This window comes from Macaca thibetana, chromosome 15 (genome assembly GCF_024542745.1).
Source record: "Macaca thibetana thibetana isolate TM-01 chromosome 15, ASM2454274v1, whole genome shotgun sequence".
Taxonomy (NCBI): domain Eukaryota; kingdom Metazoa; phylum Chordata; class Mammalia; order Primates; family Cercopithecidae; genus Macaca; species Macaca thibetana.
Window position 1 is genome coordinate 103,302,589 of NC_065592.1, and position 24,388 is coordinate 103,326,976.

At 39.0% G+C, this 24,388-nt stretch overlaps 1 protein-coding gene across 5 annotated transcripts in view; it reads right to left on the bottom strand.

Moving 5' to 3' along the window:
• AUH (AU RNA binding methylglutaconyl-CoA hydratase) overlaps positions 1-24,388 on the bottom strand; it is a 145,518-nt gene that overhangs the window by 116,383 nt on the left and 4,747 nt on the right. For 3 of the 5 annotated variants that reach the window (XM_050761279.1, XM_050761280.1, XM_050761278.1), the window contains exons 2-3: positions 19,158-19,225; positions 18,961-19,048 (exon numbers count right to left, since the gene is read on the bottom strand). The exons of 1 other annotated variant lie outside the window; for it this stretch is intronic. In XM_050761279.1, the coding sequence (XP_050617236.1) occupies positions 18,961-19,048; positions 19,158-19,225 (156 nt within the window). Of the gene's footprint in view, positions 1-18,960; positions 19,049-19,157; positions 19,226-19,966; positions 23,378-24,388 lie in introns of those variants that run through there. One more of the 5 variants, XM_050761282.1, reaches the window with a different exon arrangement.

Consider the following 24,388-nt stretch of genomic DNA (forward strand, 5'->3'; position numbering starts at 1 on the left):
CCCATATATAAAGCTGGCAAACAGAGTAAACTATGGGAATTTCAGAAAAATTCAAAATCACTGGATTCAGGCAATCCTAACAGGCTTATAGTTTAAGTTAATTTGTGAAAATGTTTTGTTAGATGGAGCTGAGAGCTCATTATCTAACTGGATGATCTATTAGAAATGATTACAAATTGGTTCTGCTTCAGTCCACATCTGTTCTCAAGGGAAGAAATTGATCGGTGGAGATAAAGAGTTAGCTCTAATTATTACAGAAAGTTTCTAGGTAAGGTTTGGAGAGGATCAAGTGACCTTCTTGGTATAACATGACTACTATCACAGCTTCTAGAGCACTAGATCCTCAAGAAGAATACCAACTTGTAATTGCTTTCATTGATCTCCTCTTCCAGAACCTACATCCGCCTTTTACTCCAATTAAATAAAAAATTTCTATCTTGGAAACTCACCCAGTAAAATTTTACCTGCCCATTTGATGAAAGGGACTATTCTGCCACAGAATTTCTATCAGAATTCAAGGCTCTAATAAATCAGATGTCACTTTTCCTCAAAGTGAAATATCTTTTCACTAACCAAAACCAAAACCCTCCATTTCTGTCCAGCATCTCAGTCCCTCTTGAAGGCCTACTTCAAGGCTTCTTTCTGAAACGTTATGACACCTCTCCCTCTTCAACAGAATCAGATTAGTTTCATCAGCATGAAAACTATAGTAACACCTCCATCTTGAAAAAGTCTCACAGAACCCTCATACACTTCCAGCCATCACTACATTTCAATGAACTAACAGAGACTGATTTCTAGAAGGTACTTTTTTGCTTTGTTTTGTTTTTTTGGGACTGAGTCTTGCTGTTGTTGGCCTAGGCTGGAGTGCAATGGCATGATCTCGGCTCACTGCAACCTCCGCCTCCCAGGTTCCAGCAGTTCTCCTGCCTCAGCCTCCCGAGTAGCTGAGATTACAGGGGCCTGCCACCACACCTGGCTAATTTTTGTATTTTTAGTAGAGATGGGGTTTCACCATGTTGGCCAGGCTGGTCTCGAACTCCTGACCTCAGGTGATCCACCCACCTCGGCTTCCCAAAGTGCTGGCAGGAGGTATTGTTAACTGCAAAAAATAAAGGGCAAGAATAGATACAGAATGCTACTAGCATAAGAAAGAATGGAAATAGGTGAACAAATAGTTATAACATTAATTGTGCAGGAAGAAACATGAAGGATAATCTAGAAACTAATGAGACTCACTAACACCCTCAAGGGTAGGAACTGGAGGGAAGAGATTGGAGGGAGGAAGTGGGTCCTGACACTTCTATGATTATACCTCTTTGTATAGTTTAGACTTCTGAAACCATATTAATATTTTATATATCCAAAATAAAATAAATAGGAGGGAGGAAACCTAACTTTACCTCTAATGAATAAAACAGAACCACAATAAAGAAGAAATAACCTAAGTAACTCTTCACACAGTATTTTTAGTATTGTATATTACAGTATGACACACCTCAGTCCAAAGATATAAAGTACAGATACTCCTTGACTTGCAATGGGATTACATCCCAATAAATTCATGAGATGTTGAAAATCTCACAACTGGAAAATGCGTTTTACAGATGCTCCTCCACTTAAAACGGGGTTACAATTTCTACTGAATGTGTATCACTTTTGCACCATCATAAATTGAAAAATCACTAAGTCAAACCATTTTAAGTCAGGGACTGTAGTGTCAATAGGTAATAAGCTCTGGATAAAAGGTATGTTTACCACAGTGGTATGGATCAGCAACTCTGAAACTACTTTCAGTATATTATGGGATTGAGCAAATGAGTCAATATATTGAAGGTACGACAAATATGGAAAGGGAGACGGTAGGAATGAATCCTATGGTGATAAACTGGAAATGGAGGTAACAATATAAACTCATGGTTTTCAACATGTAAGTACAGAAATAGTTGTACAAATGTGTGTGTGAATATGTAATGTAATTTATCTACTTATTTCTTAGGTCTGTCTTGAGAAGCAAAGACACCCATAAAACAGTGAGCACATGTTGTACCCAGATCTTGGTTCTTCAATACTGTTCCCCACTAATGGGAACTACGAACCTGCACCTGTGGCTGCAATGGAGTAACTGGTACTAGACCCCCTCCCTCAAAATATATGAAATGGCTCTTTCAGATATTCATCAACAGGTAGTAAAAGACTACCATCTGGGATCCTGTGACTATCCTTGTTTTCTTCCTGAAGACACTTGACAGACTGGTGCAAGGCAGGGGTACCCCAACGATGCACCGTAGTCTTGCTGATCTGAGATCAGAGTGCAGGGAGGCTGAGGAGGCTGGAATTTGCAGGGCAGATAAATGGAAAGGGGGGGAACCTCTCAGAGAAAGAGCTCCAATAATCTGCACTAGGGTTCCCTAATGCTTAGACTGAAACAGTAAACTCCCGATTCACAGAAAATTACCAGAGAAAGAAAAACCAGGGAGCTATGAAATGAACAAATCCTGGAGATTACACTGAGCTGAAAGGCATTCATGCTATGACCAGCAGGAACAGAGAGAACTTTAACACCTCTGTCCAGCTGGACTGATCCTCCGGAACAGTAACTACCTTCTGCAGCAAAACCACAATGAATAAGAAAGATACCTAATAGGCATGTGTCCTATCTGTCACAAAACAAAACAAATTGACAGGTATTTCACATAATTCAAGAGAAAAAAAAATCACCAAATGTTTATAGTCACGAAAAGGTAACAAATATAATATCCATTAATATAAAATTTAATGAGTAAATAATACTGGTATTTATTAATCGTGTTGCCTTTTTCTTTAGCGAATGCAAACATACTGACTACCTCCATCTCTTTCAACCTTATTTTACCCCAAAAAGCAATACATTATTCAAATGAAACTTCAACTCAGGGAGTTTTCAAGAACCATAAACCTCAAGATCATCCTAATTGGTATTGGCCTTCGAATCTAGCATTCACCCAAATGACACTATCGCTGAACAAAATACTTCTATGAGTTGTACAACTATGAGTTGTACAACTGTTTCCAGATCACTCACCAAGCACACAAGAAAAAATGAGCATTTTTATGTCAAGAAAAACTGCTTCCATGGCCAGGCCTCTCCAGCTTCTTCCTGCAAAGCCCAGTGTAACTGAGCCCAGTGTAACTGACCCCAGTGTAACTGACCCCAGTGTAACTGACCCCAGCTCCTCCAGCTGGAACAAACAGAGAAAAATGGAGTCTCAACCAGAAGACAGCAAAAAAGAGCCTGCAGGCCAGTCTGCACCCAGCTTTTATATCTTTTCTAAGGGTTGTAAAGATAAAACAAAGAATACATGACACAAATTGTTAAGAGGCACACAAAGCCTAAAATATCCGGTCTTTCATACACAAAATTTACTAACCTCAATCTAGACTAATGCCAGTTCCCAGAGAAAGCCCTGAGAAGGCAAACTACTACTAAGTATCAATTTCCAGAAGCAGACTGACAAAAATCTAATTTTTTCTAATTTTTTCAAGTCTCCCTTTTCTAGCTGTCGGAGCTCTACTCAAGCTGACCAAAGTTCTAGAGGTGAATTCCACTCCCGTGGCCTCCCGTAAGAGGGGAGACCCCTTCCAGCCTCCCACTGCTCACAATGCCCACCTCACCACATAACTGGGCAGCCTTGGAGAAAGGGGACTGAGAGAGAACAGCCAAGGCTCTCTGACCAGCTGCCCACTCACTAGCGGGGGGCCCATTCTCTGCTCACCCCAACAGAGGCAGCTCTGCTCCTCCAAGACATCCCCTGTGGTAGCAGGTGGGACAGAGAATTTGAAGTCCATTTGGGAACACATCAAAGCCATATCTTTGAAATAGGTTTAACGGTAAGTCATAAAGCTAACATTTGAATCTCCACTGGTTAAATTTACTGGTACCCTAGATACAACCTTCTATTTATAAGACTGACAATATCTCAAGAACAAATCACTCTTCTTAACCACACAAGCCACCTACACATGCTCTGTATCAAAGCTTGTTTTATTTAACCATGACATCTTGCCAATGTTACTTCCTCAACAACCAAAATGGTTCATAGTCATCCCTTGAACTATTTGCTAAGCACCTTCTATGGGCCAGGTACTGTCCTGGCAAAAGGCCTCCGCCCTAATGCCATGGAAAGGAGTTCATCTGTGGGGGAGGCTGACTGATAATCAATAAGTAAAATATAAATTCAGGAACTGAAAAGTTCAGAGATGAAGCTAAAATAGAAAAATGTGATGGGGGCTGGGGGAAGTAGGGAGACCTGCTTTAGTTTAAGTGATGAGGGAATTGCTATCTAAGATGACATTAGAGCAGAGGCCTTTCTGAACAAAAAGAGAACACTGAGTACAATGAGTTGGAGAGAAGAATGAGCTTTGTCAAGCAGAGAGAGTAAGAAAGGCAGTGGGAGATGGGTGAGAAAAGGCAATGTGGCCAGAGTAGGCAAGACCTGACACACTTGGTATCAGTTTCCTTGTGCTGCTGGACAAATAACTACAAGCTTAAAGGGATTACCTGACAATTCTAGGTCAGAAGTCTAAAATGGATTGGCAAGGCTGCGTTCCTTCTGGAGGTACTAGGAAAGATGAGCTCCCTTGCCTTTCCCAGCTTCTAGGGGCTGTCCATATTCCTTGGCTCATGGCCCCTTCCTTGCTTCTCTCCAACTTCTGCTTCCTGTTGTCATTTCTCCTTCTCAGAGTCCTCCTGCCTCCCTCTTGTATGAACCCTTGTCTTTACATTGGGCCCAGTGGATACATCAGGAAAATCTCCCCATCGTAAGATCTTCACCTTCCTCACATCTGCGAAGTTCCTGTTTCCGTGTAAGGTTCCAGCATTAGGACGTGGACAGCTTTGGGGGCCATTTCTGCCTCCCACACACTTTGTTTCTGAAGAGTGTCTGAAATAGCAGAGTGATGTGATCCATTAACTTTTTTAAGATCACTTGGGCTGCTGTGTGGGGAAAGGGCAAGAGTGGAAGCAGATTAGTCAGCAGGTTATTACTAGTACATATTTCCTATTCCTTAAAAAGAAAATATCTACAGATCCTAAAATATTATACAAGTAGGCTTTGTAAAAAATGGAATTAGAGGCAGAAATGAATTGGCAACAACCAATCAATCCTCACTTACAAAGAAAGGGCACGAGTACTCTGAGTCATTTTTAATGACATCTCTGACGTGCTCAAATGAAAACATTAAAATGTAAGTGCGGCTGACCTTTGAACAACATCAGGTCTACTCGCACACAGATTTCCTTCCACCCCTGCCGCCCCTTTGAGACAGCAAGACAACCCCTCCTCTTTCTCCTTAGCTACTCGACATGAAGATGACAAGGAGAACCTGTGTGGTGACCTGCTTCCACTTCATAGTAAAGATATTCTCTCTTCTTTATGATTTTCTTAGTAGCATTTTCTTTTCTTTAGCTTACTTTACTGTAAGAATACAGCACATAATATATGTAACATATAAAATGTGTTATTCAACCCTTTATGTTATCAGCGAGGCCTCCAGTCAACAGCAGACTATTAGTAGTTCAGTTTTTGAGGAGTCAAATCATAGGAGGATTTTTAACTGTGAGGGGCGGGGGCAGGGGTGCGGGTAGGGGTGTCATCTATCCCAACCTCCCATGGTGCTCAAGGGTCAACTATAAGAAAAAAAGGGCCGGCCGGGCGCGGTGGCTCACGCCTGTAATCCCAGCACTTTGGGAGGCCGAGGCGGGCGGATCACAAGGTCAGGAGATCGAGACCACGGTGAAACCCCGTCTCTACTAAAAATACAAAAAAATTAGCCGGGCGCGGTTGTGGGCACCTGTAGTCCCAGCTACTCGGGAGGCTGAGGCAGGAGAATGGCGTGAACCCGGGAGGCGGAGCTTGCAGTGAGCCGAGATCGCGCCACTGCACTCCAGCCTGGGCGACAGAGCCAGACTCCGTCTCAAAAAAAAAAAAAAAAAAAAAAAAAAAAAAAAAAAGGCCTCAAATCAATTACCTAAACTTTCACCTTAGGAAGCTAGAAAAAAACAGTAACTTAAACCTGAGGCAAACAGAGAAGAAAATAGTGAAGAAATCAATGAAATAGAAAGAAAAGCAAAATTAAAAAAAAAAAAAAAAAAGGAACCAAAAGCCACTTCTTTGAAAAGATAAACAAGTCACTGTTTTGCTAGCATTTAAGAAAAAAGACACGTATATCAATATCAAAAATAAATAATCAGACATCAGCCGGGCGCAATGGCTCACACCTATAATCCCAACACTTTGGGAGGCCTAGGCAGGCGGCCTTGAGGCCAGGAGTTCGAGACCAGCCTGGCCAACATGGTGAAACCCCATCTCTACTAAAAATACAAAAATTAGCCAGGTGTAGTGGTGCATGCCTGTAATCCCAGCTACTAGGAAGGCTGAGGCAGAAGAATCACTTGAACCCAGGAGGCGGAGGTTGCAGTGAGCTGAGATTACGCCACTGTACTCCAGCCTGGGTGACAGAGCAAGATTCTGTCTCAAAATAAGTAAATAAATAAATAATCAGATATCATTATAGATTCAATGCAGTAAAAGGACAATAAGGAATAATATGAACAATTTTATGGCAATTAACTTGAAAACTTAGATAAAACACAAATTACCAAAACTCACTCAACCTAAAAGACACAAATTACCAAAACTCACTCAAAAAGAAATGTAAACCAAAAGTAAAATTCTAAGTTCCCTGACTGATGGACCCTCCCCTCCACCAAGGGCAATCCAAAGCTAACCTGAGAAACTAGTTCAGGACACGCTGGAAAGTGGGAGTGGGAGTAGGACATTCTTCATTATACTCTCTTCCCTTTGGAATTCAGGCACAGCTGACCAGCATTAACATCAACACAGGACCTGGAGACTGACAGAACAGGCCCTTTAAGTCTGACAAGAAACATTTACAATCTACTTTCTCTGAAGCTTGCCACCTGAAGGCTTCATCTGCATAGTAAGAACCTTGGTCTCCACAACGAAGACACTGACTTCTATTGATTCCAGGTCTTTAGATAAATTCTTTCAACCAATTGCCAATCAGAACATCACTGAATCTACCTATAACCTGGAAGGCCTTTCCCTCACTGCTTCCAGTTGTCCCACCTTTCCAGACTGAACCAACATACATCTTACATGTACTGACTGATGTCTTATGTCTCCCTAAAATGTATAAAACCAAGCTGTAGACTGAACACCTTGGGCACACATTCTCACGATCTCCTGGAGCTGGTCACTCATATTTGGCTCAGAATAAATCTCTCCAAATATGTTACAGAATTTGACCTTTCAAACAGAAGTAACTCAAGTAGCCCTGTATTTATTAAAGATTTCAAATTCGTAGTTAAAAATCTTTCCACAAAGAAACTTCCCGGACCAAATGACTTCGTTGGTGAATTTTACCAAACAATTAAGTAAAAACAATTACAAAAAATTAGCCAGGCATGGTGGCAGATGCCTGTAGTCCCAGCTACTCGGAAGGCTGAGGCAGGAGAATGGTGTGAACCCGGGAGGCAGAGCTTGCAGTGAACCGAGATTGTGCCACCGCACTTCAGCCTGGGCAACAGAGCAAGACTCTGTCTCAAAAAAAGAAAGAAAGAAATAATAACAACTATGCAAACTTCTTCAGGGAAACAGAAGGAAGGAACACTTCCCAATTCATTTTATGAGACCAGCACTATCCTGATACCAGAACTACAGACCTTACAAGAAAAGAAGGCAAACCAACGTCCCTTATGAACAGAGTTACAAAATCCTAAAAAGCTTCAGCAAATCCAATCTGGCAGTATATAAAAAGGATTAATGACTGTTTCACATGTCCCTGTGAAGAGATCACCAAACAGGCTTTGTGTGAGCAACATGGCTGTTTATTTCACCTGGGTGCAGGCGGGCTGAGTCCGAAAAGAGAGTCAGCAAAGGGTGGTGGGATTATCATTGGTTCTTACAGGTTTTGGCATAGGCAGTGAAGTTAAGAGCAATGTTTTGGGGGCAGGGGGTGGATCTCACAAAGAACATTCTCAAGGGTTGGGGGAATTATAAAGAACCTTCTTAAGGGTGGGGGAGATTACAAAGTACATCGATCAGTTAGGGTGGTTCAGAAACAAATCACAATGGTGGAATGTCATCAGTTAAGGCTATTTTCACTCCCATGGATCTTCAGTGGCTTCAGGCCATCTGGATGTATACGTGCAGGTCACTGGGGATATGATGGCTTAGCTTGGGCTCAGAGGCCTGACAATGACCAAGAGAGGTCTGTTCCAGGAATACACAATTGTTAATAACTGATAATCAATCATTCACCATATTGGCAGGCTGAAAAATGAGACTCTTAATAGACGCCAAAAAGAGATTTGACAAAATTCAATATGTGTTCATGAAAAAAAAAAAAACCTCAGCAAAATACAAATAAAAAGAAACTTTTCACCCTGATAAACCGCAGCTGTGAAAAAACTACAGCTAACATTATACTTAATAGTAAAAGACTGGATGCCTGCTCTGAAGACGGAGAAAAGGCAAAGATGAACACTCACACTGCTTTCAGTCAACCCTATAATGAAAATGTAATGGGGATAAGAAACAAAATAAAAGGTGAACAGACAGGAAAGGAAGAAGTAAAACTATCTTTATTCACAAACGACCTGACTACCTTTGTAGAAAACCCCAGAGTATCTACAAAAGAGTCCTAGAACTAAAAAGTGCATTTAACAAGGTCGCAGGATACAAATATATAAAAATGGATTGTATATACCACCAATATACTAGCAATAAAAAATTGGGAGTAAAATTAAGAAGAAATGCCACTTACAGTGACATCAAAAAAAAATGAAAAACTTAGAAATAAATTTAACCAAACATGTATAAGACCTGAACATGGTAACTGAGACAGTGTGGTATTGGCATTAAAAATCCCAGAGAGCCCTGACATAACTCACACATATACTGTCAACTGGTATTTTAGACAGGTCCCAAAATAGTTTAATAGGGGAAAAGTTGGTCTTTTTGACAAATGGTGCTGGGAGAATTGAAAACGCAACAAAACAAAGCCGCCCCCCCCCCAAAAAAAAAAAAAAAAAACACCAGTGTATAATAAAAAATACTTGGTTGTCTTTATTCCAGGTTCCTGGCCCAAACCTCCTAAAACCCTCAGAATTTCCTGAGTGACACAGTGTCTTTTGTTATTCCTAACATGCCCTTCTCAATCAAAACTGAGTTTATGCTAATGAGGTGACTCTCAGAGAGCCCCTAGATAGCTCCAGGATAGGGGTTGGTCACCAGATGCATCAAGCCATGATCAGAGGGTTAGAACTTTCAGTGTCCCACCCACACCTTTGGGAAGTGAGAGGAGCTGTATATTGAGCTCAATTACCAATGGCTAATGATGTAATCAATCATTATGTAAAGAGGCCTCCATAAAAAATCCCTGAAACAGGGCTTAGGGAACTCCCAGGTTAGTGAACACATGTATGTGCTGGGTGAATGGCACACCTGGAGAGGGTATGGAAGCTCTGCAACCCTCCACCCTTAGCTTTGCCCTAAGTACCTCTTCCACTTGACTGTTCCTCAGTTTTAGCTTTTATAATAAACTGGTAATGGTAAATAAAGCACTTTCCTGAGTTCCATGAGATGCTCTAGCAAATCCCATTCCTGACACCAATTATGATGTCTTTTTTTCTAACACCACTTCTGACACCAAATGTATGAGGGTTTCCACCAATTCTTCAACACCAAGTGGCTATCCAACAATTCACTTAAACTGATACCACCCAAAATTAGTAGGATCCCAGAAGTTAAGAGGTCCTACAAGGCTGCCCTCACTTCAGATGCAACTCACAAGTCGCAGGGGCAACCCATATTTCTGAACCAACGAGCTACAGATTTGGGGGATCCCCTAAACTCCTCAGATTACTTAATTCACTAGAATGACTCATAGAATTTAAAAAAAAAAAAAAAAAAAAACTTTACTATATGCAACTCAGGAACAGACTAATGGAACAGATGCATCGGACAAGGTAAGGGGAGAGGGAGTACAGAGCTTCCATGCCCTCTCCAAGAAAATCAATGTGTTCACCAACCTAGAAGCTCCCTGAACCCCATTTTTTTTTGAGACAGGGTCTCACTTTGTCACCCACGCTGGAGTGCAGTGGCACAATCACAGCTCACTGCAGCCTCAAAATCCCAGGCTCAAGCAATCCTTGCACCTCAGCCCCCTCAAGTAGCTGGGATTACAGGAATGTACCACCACACCCAGTTAGGGTTCTTTTTGTTTTGTTTCATTTTTTTGTAGAGATGGGGTTTTGGCATGTTACCCAGGCTGGTCTAAAACTCAAGCCATCCACCTGCCTCAGCCTCCCAAAGTGGCAGAATTATAGGCATGAGCCACAGTGCCTGGCTCTGAACCCCGCTGTTTTAAAGGGTCTTTATGGAGGTTTCATTATCTCCATAGGGAGACGTGAATGACTAAATCACTGGCCACTGGTAACTGAGCTCAATCTCTGGCCCCTTTCTCCTCTGGGGGAAGAGGGTGCCAAAAGTTCTAATCCTCTAACCCATCGTTGCTTTTTCTGACAAGCTGTCCCCCATCCTGAAGCTATCTAGGGTCATCTCATTACCAACCAAAAACCACCTGTACCATTCAGGAAACTCCCCGGGTTTTAAGAGCTCTATACCAAGAACAAGGGCAAAGACCAAATATATTTTTAATTTTCTTTCACAACATATATAAAAATTAACTCCGAATACTTCAGAGTCCTAAATTTAAGATATAAAAACTATAAAAGTCCTAGAAAACAGGAGAAAATCTTTGTGACTGTGGGGTAAAACAAAATTTCTAAAATTCACAAAAAGGTACAAACCATAAAAGGAAAAAAAAATGATCAGTCTTCATATAAAAAACTTTTGTTCTTCAAAACAAATTACAATACAGAAAAAAGACAGGCCATTTAGTGGAAGAAAACTTACAAAATATAACAGATAAAAGTCTTGTATCAAGAATATTAAAAAAAAAACTCTTTAACTCAATGAGATGAGATTCTAAGAAAAATACTGGGAAAAAATTTGAACAAACAAGTCACCAAAAAAGATATACAGGTGACACATATGAAATGTAAACTAAAACCACAATGAAATATGACTTTGTATCCATTAGGATGCCTACAATTTTTAAACTTCATATTATCAAGTGTTGGTGAGGATGTGTAACGCCTGAAACTCTCATACATTGCTAGTGGGAATGCAAAATGATACAGAAAACAGTTTTCTTTTTTTTTTTTTTTTTTTTTTTGAGACGGAGTCTCGCTCTGTCACCCAGGCAGTTTCCGCCTCCCAGGTTCACTCACTTCTCCAAGCTCCGAACTAAAGGCACACAGGATAAAAGTAGAGACCAGTAATTCTCACTTGACTGATCTATTTAAAGTGCCTGAGAGAAACAGAAAATTATACATTGCACAAAAAGAGAAATAAAATTATACGTGTGTGTGTGAATTGTCATAGAAGTGGTATGCATAAAAGCCAAACAATGGAAAAACCCAAATGACCATCACCTAATGAATAAACAAACTGTGAAATACAACAAATAGTATTCTTGGCAATAAAATAAAATACATGATAATAATGAAACTAGTGAAACACGAACATGGGTGAAGCTCAAACCATTATGTTAAATGAAAGAGGTCAGACACAAAAGACTACCCATAGTATGAGTCAATTTATTTTAAAAATTACAGAAGATGCTAAACTAGGAGTAGCAAGGAGATTAGTACTTTTCAGAGGTCAGGGCAAGGGAAGGGGCTTGACTGCAAATGGACACGAGAAAACTTTTTAAGTGACGAACATGTTCTGCATCATGATTCTGATCATGGTTTAAAAATTCATCAATTATACATTTTAAATTGGTAACCTGTATTCCAAGTAGTTCATATCTCAATAAAACATTTTTTATTCCAACAAACTATATATGACAACAAAAAACAGAACCCTTTATAGCTGAACTAATACAAACTTGTTAAACTACTACAAATTTGTGGTATCTATCCCTTCATGTTAACTTATCAAACTCTCTGAAAGACTAATAGTTAAATACATAAATATGACAATCTAAGATTCTGAAACAATGGCCAGGTTACTTCACTGTCCAAGGTGCCCACACATCTATCCAGATCATGACATTTTTATCCATACTGACAATATACACAACATTCAATAATGCATGTTGACGATTTTAGTGACAAGTTAGTCTTTAGTCATAACATAATTTACTAGAATTCAAAAGCAGAAGCAAAACTACCTTTACTTTTTTATAAAACCCACACTTGTGTAATTCAGTGAAACAATTTAGGGTTCTACATATAGCAATCAATTACCAAGAATTGTTTATCATATATCTTAGGAATTTCAAAAGAAAAAATCCTCGGTCTCAGTAATTTCTCACAGAATTTCATTTCAAAAATGTTTTGGTAAAAACAATGCATGTGCACTTTATTACTTTGAATTAGAAAAGTAAAAGAACAAAAATAAACAGATGACTGTGATCTCACATTTATATCCAACGCAGCAGCCCAATCAGACATTTTTAGAATTTTGTGATTGGCAAATATTAAAACGTTAACTACATAAACATTTTGAAATAGCGGAATTGTTTCGGCTTGTGTGTGTGTGTGTGTGTGTGTGAGGCAGACACACACACACACACAAAGAGAGAGGGAGAGAGAGAGAAGGTAAACTAAAAGTGATTAAACAGTTTCTAGAATATGTAAGCTGGGGCAGCACACATTCAGGCCAATCTCATATAATCCATGTAGCCAATGCTTCATAAGAAGCTTTGACTAACAAAATTACATTTCTTAGTATTCTAAGAGAAGTACAGGCAAGCCATGAACCCACAAGTGGTGTTCTAATCTACAGGAAAGAATACACAACAGTGACTCCCAACCTGAAGGGTATGACTGTCATCACACATTTACAACCAACGCAGCCGGCCAACCAGACTTTTCCAGAATGTCACGATCGGCAATATATTAAAACTTTGGGGGCACAGCACACCATGTGAAAACACATTATGTATGGGAAACACTGTCTGTATCTGTGACAACTATGACATATTTTTAATCTGTATTTACATATTACTGTGGTTAATAGAAACATCCATTTTAATACATTACTGTAACAATGACATTTTGACATTACACACCTTCTCAATGTAGAGCCACTAAAATGTCTTAAGTGTATAAAATTTTAAGAACTTTAAAAGGAGACCTCATATTCCTTCTAGGTTCTAGATTAGAAACCACAGTCTAAGAGAAAACTCTCTCCTAATTGTTAAAAGAAGTAGTTTCAGCTAAGCTACCACCTTTAACCAGGTCTTTCACTTCACAGGTATTAAACGGTCTGAATTATTCTATAGCAACTATTTTAGTCTAAAATTTTTCTTCTCAAATGTTGTAACAGGCCGGGCACAGTGGCTCACGCCTGTCATCCCAGCACTTTGGGAGGCCGAGGCAGGCGGATCACTTTAGGTCAGGAGTTCAAGACCAGCCTGGCCAACATGGTGAAACCCTGTCTCTACTCAAAATACAAAAATTAGCTGGGCATGTGGCAGGCGCCTGTAATTCCAGCTACTCAGGAGGCTGAGGCAGGAGAATCACCTAAACCTGAAAGGCAAAGGTTGCAGTGAGCAGAGATCACACCACCGCACTCCAACCTGGGTGATAGAACATGACTCCATCTCAAAAAAAAAAAGTTGTAACAACAATTCAGGAACTCAGTTAATAGCCCAATTTTAGTTTCCAAAAAAGAAAAATACACTAATATACTTTGTACTTTTTTCAAAAGTATTTACTTTGTATATATTTGCTTAATATAATTTGTTAATATAATGAAATTATTTCAGAAAGTTTGAAGACAGAAAAAAATCACCTTTAATCCATGATCTTTTTTTTTTTTCTTATTTTTTCAAACAGGGTCTAGCTCTGTCACCCAGGCTGAAATGCAGTGGCACAATCACGGCTCGCACGCAGCCTTGATCTTCCAAGCTCAAGCAACTCTCCCACCTAAGCCTCCTGAGTAGCTAGGACTACAGGCATGCACCAACATGCCTGGCTAACTTTAGTATTTTTTTTTTTTTGTAGAGACAGGGTTTTGCCATGTTGCCCAGGCTGGTCTTGAACTCCTAGGCTCAAGCCAATTGCCTACCTCGGCCTCCCAAAGTGCTGGGACTACAGGTGTGAGCCACCTGGCCCATGATCTTATTGGTAGACATAGTTTACACAGTTACAGTAATAATGGCCATAACATTTTATATACAACTCTCCCTACGCTTGTAACAGGTATTTTCCATACTCCATATGTATCACTTTATATGTATCGTATTTACATGTCTTTATATGTATCACTTTAAATATCTACTTAACATTCTAATGAGTGCATCGGTATATAATAATACATCACTTAAAGAGTACATTCTGAAAAATGAGTCCTTAGAAAATTTCATCCTTGTATAAACATCATAGAGTGTACATACACAAACCTAGATGGTACAGGCCAGGGGTCCCCAATCCCTGAGCTGACGAACAGTTCGGGTCTGTGGCCTGTTAGGAACCGGTGGTACAGTAGGAGGTGAGTACAGGCAAGGAAGCATTACTGCTTGAGCTCTGCCTCCTGTCAGATCAGCAGCCGCATTAGATTCTCATAGGAGCACAAACCCTACCATAAACTACGCATGCGAGGGACCTAGGTTGCACGCTCCTTATGAGAATCTAACTCATGCCTGATGATCTGAGGTGGAACAGTTTCATCCTGAAACCATCCCCTACATAAATAGGATATACGGTATAACATATTTTTCTTAGGCTACAAGCCTGTATGGTGACTGTACTGAATGCTGGAGGTAACTGTAACACAAAGCTAAGTATTTATATGTACCTAAACAGAAAAGGTACAGTAAAAATACAGTACTATCATCTTATGAGGCTGGGCACAGTGGCTCTCCCGTGTAAACTCAGCACTTTGGGAGGCCGAGGCAGGTGGATTACCTGAGGTCAGGAGTTCAAGACCAGCCTGGGCAACATGGTGAAACCCCGTCTCTACTAAAATTACAAAATTTAGCTGGGCATGGTGGCACACATGTATCCCAGCTACTCAGGAGGCCGAGGCATGAGAATCGCTTGAACACAGGAGGCTGAAGTTGCAGTGAGATGAGATCACACCACTGCACTCCTGCATGGGTGACAGGGAGACCCCGTCTCAAAAAAATAAAAATAAATAATCTTATGGGACCAGTATCGTATAATGCAGGCCACTGTTAACCAAAATATTGTTATGGAGCACATGACTCTGTGTGTGTGTGTGTGTGTGTGTGTGTGTGTGTGTGTGTGTGTGTACATACATATATATGAAAAATACTAGAAGGATAAAAATAATAATTGTTATTTTTATTAGGGGATTAATAAAGTAGAGGAAGTAGGGTTAGAGAGAGTTCTCTCTGTATACATTTTCATACATTCTGACCTACCATGCTACTTTTTTAAACTAAAAATTGATTAAAAAACTTAAAATGTAAGTAAAGTACTTAATAATGCTAAATAATAGGTAGATTTAAATGAGAAGTCAGAAATCATTTGGCCCAACCTCCAATGCAATGTAGGAATCTCTTTAATGTTTATGTTTTCTCAGCATTTTAGAAAAAAGATGTAGCCAAATTTACTATCAGTAAATAGGAGAGTGGTATGAGACAATTCAGAGAAGCTGCTTGTTATATCTCAACCATTCCTGAAAAAAATCAGTGAATTAAAGCACAAAGGCTGATTAATTCCAGCAAATACATGCTGAGTCCCTGTTGTTTGCTGTATTCTGAGAATGTGAAAGATGATTCTCAAAGAATAAGAGGAGTTCCTATGCTCAAGAAATTTGAGGCAAGACCATTTGCTAAGCTTTAAGTATTCAGAAATGAAAAAGGTATCACTGGAATATAGGTTATTAATATATACAGAGAAACCTTTGTGGGGGCAGAAAAAGAAGAGGGAAAATGATGACTGTGAAGGGATGGAGAAGAGGCTAAAAGGATAATCAATAAATGGTACACTGTGTTTTTGAGGTTTTTTTTTTTTTTTTTTTTAGACAGAGTCTCACACTGTCGTCTGGGTTGGAGTGAAGTGTTGCCATCTCGGCTCACTGCAACCTCTGCTTCCCAGGTTCAAGCAATTCTCCTGCCTCAGCCTCCCGAGTAGCTGGGATTACAGGAGCCCACCACCACAGCCAGAAAATTTTTTGTATTTTTAGTAGAGACGAGGTTTCACTATGTTGGCCAGGCTGGTCTTGAACTCTTGACCCTGTGATCCACCCACCTTGCCCTCCCAAAGTACTGGAATTACAGGCATGAGCCACCGTGCCCAGCCGAGGTTTCTTTTAATATTACTACTTTGGAATACAAATTAAAGCTTTAATTATGTGAAAGACTGCATTATTCAACAATAACTGATAAACGTGACCTGATTAAGATGTTTATACTAATACAGGCTATAAGTTTAAATATTCTTTAAATAATGTAAAGAGATTTTATTTATCTAGAATATTATTTCATATGTACATGTTAAAAGACAGACCTACTAGTCAGCTTATAAATGTAAATATATGTAAAAAAAGAAGCCGGGCGTGGTGGCTCACACCTGTAATCCCAGCACTTTGGGAGGCTGAGGCAGGTGGATCACCTGAGGTCAGGAGTTCAAGACCATGGCCAACATGTTGAAACCCCGTCTCTACTAAAAATACAAAAAATTAGCCAGGCGTGGTGGCAGGTTCCTGTAATCCCAGCTACTCGGGAGGCTGAGGCAGGAGAATCACTTGAACCCAAGAGGCAGAGGTTGTAGTGAGCCAATATCACAGCACTGCACTCCAGCCTGGGCAACAAGAGTGAAACTCCATCTCAAAAAATAAAACAAGAAAGGAAAACCTTTCAGAGAAATCTGAAAGAACAGTTCCATCATACATACTGAATTACTAGAAGAGATGATATGCCCCAATTTTTCTATAATTAAAACATTGACTTGTTGACAAAACAGTCAAAATCTTGAGTTAAAAGATTATCCTGATTGTATGAAAGTTTAAAAGCCCATAAAGCAAACTAAATAGATTAACTTGTTAAAAAGCACTCAAGACTAACATGTTATTCTAATAAACAGCATGTGGTATATTATTTGAGGACATTTTGCATGTCCTCAAAAAGGCAATCTGTAACAGACAACCACAAACTGTGCTAAAGCATTAAAGCTTTTTTCAAAGTATATTCCTAATGCAGAAATCTAGAACAAATGGGCTGCAAAAGAATATGTAAAATAAAAGGAATTCCACCAGTTACTATAGCGTGGTAATTATAAAACCTAACGCCCATAGAAAAACAATGCCAGGATGATCACTAACACTTATTTTTAAAACGTTAATCTGTCTTCACAACATTGTTATCACTCCTCAAAAATTCATATAATTGGGCCTTCTTTAAAAACCCTAAAGCCACTCTGTATCTTCCCAATAAGCCATCCAATGACCTTTAGAGAACCTCTCAACCATCAGTCATAGTGTTACATTCCTTTACCTCAAGATCATATTCACCTCGTCCCTAAAACTAGACGTAAGAATCCTAATTCTCTTGGTATAAGTCTTTCGCAATGTTTAAAAAAAAGAACTCAAAATATACGTAAAACCCTTATAAGCACTCCAACTAAGCAGACAGTATTACTCGCATTTGACAAATGTAAAAACAGAAATCTACTGCATAACAGCATAACCCTAGCAGTTGAGAGTAATAAATCTACACTCACTCTGATTACTCAACTGGAATTAAAACTAATTCTTTTCGGTATCCTACATTTTAAGAAATGTATTAAAAAGGCAATAAAACCTCATCAAAAGCCAAAATATACTGCATATTTCTAAATATCACACTATTCTGCAATATTTTAAGGCAGAAGCCACAGAGATTGAAGCTTAAAAAAAATGAGAATCCTTAAGAATGAAACTAGGGGCTGGGCACGGTGGCTCACCTCTGTAATCCCAGCACTTTGGAAGGCCAAAGATGGTGGATCACTTGAGGTCAGGAGTTGGAGACCAGCCTGGCCAACATGGTGAAACCCTGTCTCTACTCAAAATACAAAAATTAGCTGGGCGAGGTGGCAGGCGCCTATAATCCCAGCTATTCGGGAGGCTGAGTCAGGAGAATCACTTGAACTGGGAAGGTGGTGGTTGCAGTAAGCCAAGATCACGCCACTACACTCCAGCCTGGGTGACAGAGCAACTCTATCTCAAAAAAAAAAAAAAAAAAAAAAAGGCCGGGCGCGGTGGCTCAAGCCTGTAATCCCAGCACTTTGGGAGGCCGAGATGGGCGGATCACGAGGTCAGGAGATCGAGACCATCCTGGCTAACACAGTGAAACCCCGTCTCTGCTAAAAAATACAAAAAAAAAACTAGCCGGGCGCGGTGGCGGGCGCCTGTAGTCCCAACTACTCGGGAGGCTGAGGCAGGAGAATGGCGTGAACCCGGGAGGCGGAGCTTGCAGTGAGCTGAGATCCGGCCACTGCACTCCAGCCTGGGCGGCAGAGCCAGACTCTGTCTCAAAAAAAAAAAAAAAAAAAAAAAAAAAAAAAAAAAGAATGAAACTAAAGAATATTGGCCACAATTAAGACACAACAAGCAATATTGTACTACAGGTACTACAAACAAGTATTTTAATGGCTCAAAGTTTTTTTTCAACTTCTGAAACAATCTAAATGTTGCAAAAGCTTCTTTCTAATGCTCTCAGACTAAACTTGTTTTTTTCTTGTGGATCAGTAAAACACAAAGAGGAGTTGTTGGTAATGGGGTTCAAACCACAGAACATTCTAATGGAAAACAGACTACTACTGAGGAAAAATCAGACTACAGTTTAATTTCATAATATAAGATATTTACATACCAGCACAGAATATCCCTGGGACTTCACTCCTGATTATTATGGTCCGTACTTTCTTATCAGATTTCAAAGCATCCACAGCTTTTGATAGCTAAACAGAAATAGGAAGCATATGAGGGAAAAGAGAAAAATGAAATTTTACATTGATGACAATAATGTATCTTAATATTAGAAGCAAACAGTTTAATCTTTACACTCACCATTTTTATAAGATTTTTACTGAGTGCATTTTTGCCATAAGCTCTGTTTATTCCAAGCACCACAATTCCTAGTTAAAGGGGAAAAAAAGTACAAGCACTTGAGTGAGCGAGGCATTCAGAGAACAGATTCTACATCACACATCTAGCTAACTTCGAACTTAACAAATCAAAGAAATTCAGGATATCACATTCCCTTCCATTGATCTCTTCTTAAGCACCAAGGTAATTTGCAACATTTTGGTAAATTTTATATCCCTAACTCAAACTAGAGGGAAGACCACACTTACCGGTGAAAATTTTAAGTTAAAGGATACTATTTAAAATGTGGTTTCATCATCTTCAAGTAGATACAGAAGTAACAGCTAATAAACCTTGTTACGTGCAGGTATTACAGCATCTGCTTTTTCTAGGATGCCAGTTCTAAATATCTCAATTTTTTTTTTTTTTTGTTCATACTACATAGTTTTCAGTAATTCTATGCCAGGTTTCTCTCCTGATTTCTGTCTGATACACTTAACCAGAGGGCACTTCCATTTAGATGTCCAACAAGTACTTTCAGCTCAACCTATATAAAACAAAGTTCATTATCTCTCCCACAAACCCAGCTGTCACTCCTAACTGCCCCATTTTTTAAACCAAAAACCATCATCTAAACCCAGCCTCCCATTCCTTCCAGTTACCAATTTTCTAAAAACAATACTAAGCATAGAATTCACCCCCTACTTAAAATCCTTTCATTATTTATTTCAAAATATGCAACTTCAAAGATCTTAATTTGATATTCAAAGTTCTGCACAACCTCTACTAACCTTCTTGTTCCTGGAGTAGACAAATTTTCACTGTGTATCAGAAATACCTTCCACTGAGTCAGGGTGGGTATGGTTCTTGTTTGCAACTGAGTTAAACTGAAGACAACAAAATGTACACATGCCTTCGCTGTGCAAGAAACTGTGCAGAATCATTTTTTAAAGTATAAAAATGAACTTCTGCTCACAAAAGAGTAAATCTGCAAGAATGCCAAATGCTCTCAGTACAGAGAAAAGCATGAAGGACTGCTATCTGACAGGATCTGTATTAAAAAGCTGCATGACTTTAGGGAGGTCCCAATACTACTGACAACAGCTACCACCGGTAGGCCTCAGGCACTGCTCCAGCTGCTTTAAGCGAATTAACTCACATAATCCCCAACACAACCCAAGAGGTGGGCACTATTTTTATCCTTAGTTAACAGATAAAGAAATGGAGACTTGGAGAGGTGAAGTAACTTCCTTCAGCTATTAAGTGCTAATCTAACTCTGTATTTGAATAAAACTGTGTTACACTGTTCAAGCTTCAGTTTCCTCAGGAAGAAAATCAAGCAGCTAAGACTAGATGTGTCCATTCATTCAAACATACTGAGGATGTACTATACTGATCAGCAGCCAAGGAACTAGAGTCTAGGAGAGAAATACAAACATTAATAATCACAGAAATCATTAATAACCATAAATGTCATTAATAACGAATTCAAACTGCTTTACAAGCTTTAAGTGGTGCCACAGTAACTTGTAACCAGAACTGATAATGGTCTAGGGCAAAAGGAGATGGATAGGGAAAGCTTACCCCAGACAGTGGAGGTTAGAAGGATGAGTAGGAGTTAAGGTGAGAGGGAAGGAGAGGGGCTGACTGCCAGGCAGAGAAAACAGGAAAAGCATAAACTAGTCACGGTCCCACTGAATGTCCTGTCACCTACAAGGCGAAGAGAGTGACCAATGAAAGTAAACAGGTGAGCACAGGCCAGAAATATCCTTACAGACCTGCTGAAAAGTCTGTTCTTCATCCTAAGAACCACTGAAGGAGTTTACGTAGGTATAAACATACACACATGCACATATAAAACTGGAGGGGGAACAGTTTCTATATTTGAAGATCATACCAGAAGTAGATAGGGGTGGGAGCTTCAAGACACAACTGGAGTCCAATCAACAGATAACAGGTCTGGCTGAGATAGGCAGTGGTAGAAATAAAGGAAAGTGAAAGGATTCAAGAACCATTCAAAATTTTAAATGAGTTAATGATGCCTAGACAGAGGACTGATTTAACTGGAAGAAAGTGTTAAGGAGTATTAACCAGGTTTCTGGCTTCAGCAATTGGATGAAAGAAGATGACATTTAATGAGACAAAATCATAAAAAAATACCGTGGTGAGGGTGGAGGGGAGTAAAGCTCATGAGTTCTGTTTTGAATTAAAGTGAATCTGAAGTGCCTTTCGGACATCCAAGCTGACACCACTTCCAAAGGCTAAGAATGCAGGCTCTAAGGTGTGATTGCTGGGGATGAAATCCCAGTCTGCCGCTTACTAGCTATTGGGCAAGTTACTTAACCTCTCTGATCCTCAGTTTCTTACTCTATGAAGATACTAACAGTTCCACACTCCATGGGACTGTATTAGAATCAAATGATATGATAGATGTAAAACTTACAACATGAGCACCCAATTATCCTCCCTTCTAGCATGAACACTTCTCATGCAATAAGTATTAAAGTTTCACCATAATTTCTGCTAGATAGGATACTGCTAACATTATTACTGAACTGTAAAGTGCCATAAAAATGTTTCTATCACAGTCAATTCCAGCAGTTTTGGTCACATATTTGAGACTTGATGTTTTGAGTACTTCCACTTCAAAAAGCTAGAAATCAGTTCTGCAATCTGAAATGAAGTATCTAATATGTAACAACCGTACCATCAAATGTATCTGTAGGCTTTTGGTACTCTAAAATGGAATAAAACCTTAGCTTTTATTCAGCAAAGTCTAAACTTTTTTGTTTTATAACTGTCTCACTTTAATTCACAACTCAATCACTTCTCAAGAACTCAATTATCATGCATCCTCCTCACATAACCTAGACAAAAGTTTACCAACTCAGAAAAGCTTAGGCATTCACATGCCAACCTTAATTTTCCTGACTTTTCACAAAACATACAAAAATCTTCAGTGAATCTGTAACAAGGTCACATCACAGCATTAATCCTGCTCTATAAAGCTCACACAACTGAAAGACGAATGTAACAACTTTGCTGAGACTTTAAAAAGAAACAGAAATACATTTTGCTTAAACAAAATTGAAAAAACACACTCAAAGTGAAAGTCCTCCTTCCCTAGAATCAACTCATTCCCCTCCCCAGAGGAAGCCACAGTTATCACAGTTACATGTAATGTAACCTTCCAGAAAATGTTCAACATATTTACATACAGAAACAGAGTTGTATATTACCATTTGGCTTGTTGTTGCTATTTTACATAAATGGATCATATGTTCTGTTGGTGCTATTCTACATAAATAGGTTCATACATATTTCTTTCTTTTTTTTTTTTAAAGAGACAAGGTCTTGTTGTGTCACCCAGACTGGAGTGCAGCGGCTCCATCACAGCTCACTGCAGCCTCAAAGTCCTGGGCTCAAGTAATCCTCCTGTCTCAGCCTCCTGAGTAACTGGGACTACAGGCAGGCGCTACCACGCCCAGCTGGATTCACCAATTTTCTGAACTAAAGTTGAGTTAATTAACTAAAGTTCTCAATGAAACTCAACTAAAGGTCTCAATGGAGCTAGAGACCATTATTTTACATGAAGTAATTCAGGAATGGAAAACCAAACACCATAAGTTCTCACTTAGAACTGGGAGCTAAGCTATGGGTACACCAAGGCAAAACAGTGGTGTAACAGACATTGGAGAGTTATAAGGGGGCAGGGTGGGAAGGTTGAGGGATTTTAAAAAACTACATATTGGGTACAATGTACACTACTCCAGTGATAGGTACACTAAAATCTGAGACTTGACTACCAGACAATTCATCCACTTGTAACCAAAAACCACTTGTACCCCAAAAGCTACTAAAATAAAATAAACAAGGGCATTACATGATAAAAACGGGGTCCTTTATCCAATAAGACATAATAATCCTAAATATGTATGCACCAAACAATAGTACATCAAATTATGTGAGTTAAAAACTGATAGTGCAAGGAGAAACAAATCTACTATTATAGTTGCAGATTTTAACTTACTTCTATCAGTAATTGACAGATCCAACAGGCAGAAAATCATAAGAGTATAGTTGAATTGAGCACCACCATCAATCAACTAGATCTAACTGAACAGTAGAGCCAACTGCATATAAAATTCTTTATTTGCAAAAGGCACAATTTTGTACATAGAAAATAGTAAGAAATCCACTTAAAAAAAAACTATTAGGAACAAACTAACAAGTTCAGCAAAGTTGTATGATACAAGCCAATATACAAAAACCAATTTATTTTGTAATTTCTATACAATAGCAATGAGCAATCTGAAAGTGAAATTAAGAAAAATCTATTTAAATTCAAAAAGAATATTTTGGGATAAATTTAACTAAAGTAGTGTAAAACCTATATACTGTAGACTGAAAACTACAAAACACTGTTGAATAGAAAAATATATCATGATCATGGATTGAAAAAATTAACAATGTTAAGATGGCAATACTCCCCAAATTAATCTACCTATTCAACACAATCCCTATCAAAATCCCAACTTTTTTTGCAGAAATTCACAAGCTGATCCTAAAATTCACGTGGTAATACAAGAGTTCCATAATAGCCAAAACACTCCTGAAAAAGAACAAAGTTGGAGAAGTCATGCTATCCAATTTCAAATTTCACTACACAGCTATAGTAATCAGTTTGGTACTAGCATAAGGATAGATACATAGATCAATGGAATAGACTTGAATATCCAGAAGTAATCCCTTATATTTACGGTCAATTAATTTTCAAAAAGGGTACCAAGACAACTCAACGGTGAAAGACTCATCTTTCCACAAATGGTGCTGAGACAACTACATAGCCACAAGTAAAGGAATGAAGTTAGACCTCTTACTACACACCATATATAAAAATTAACTCAAAATTGGATCATAGTCACAGATGAACATAACAGTGAAAACCATAAAACTCACACAAGAAAACATAAGTGTAAATCTTTGTAAACTTGGGTTAGGCAACAGTTTCTTAGATATAATCTGAGGCATAGCTACAAAAAGAACAAATAGAGAAATTGAACTACATGAAAATTAAAAACACTAGTTCTTCAAAATATACCATCAAGAAAGTCAAAAGACAACCCAGAGAATGGGAGAAAATATTTGCAAACTATCCATCTGACAAGAGACTTGTATCCAGTCTCAACAATAAAAAGACAACTCTCATGCCT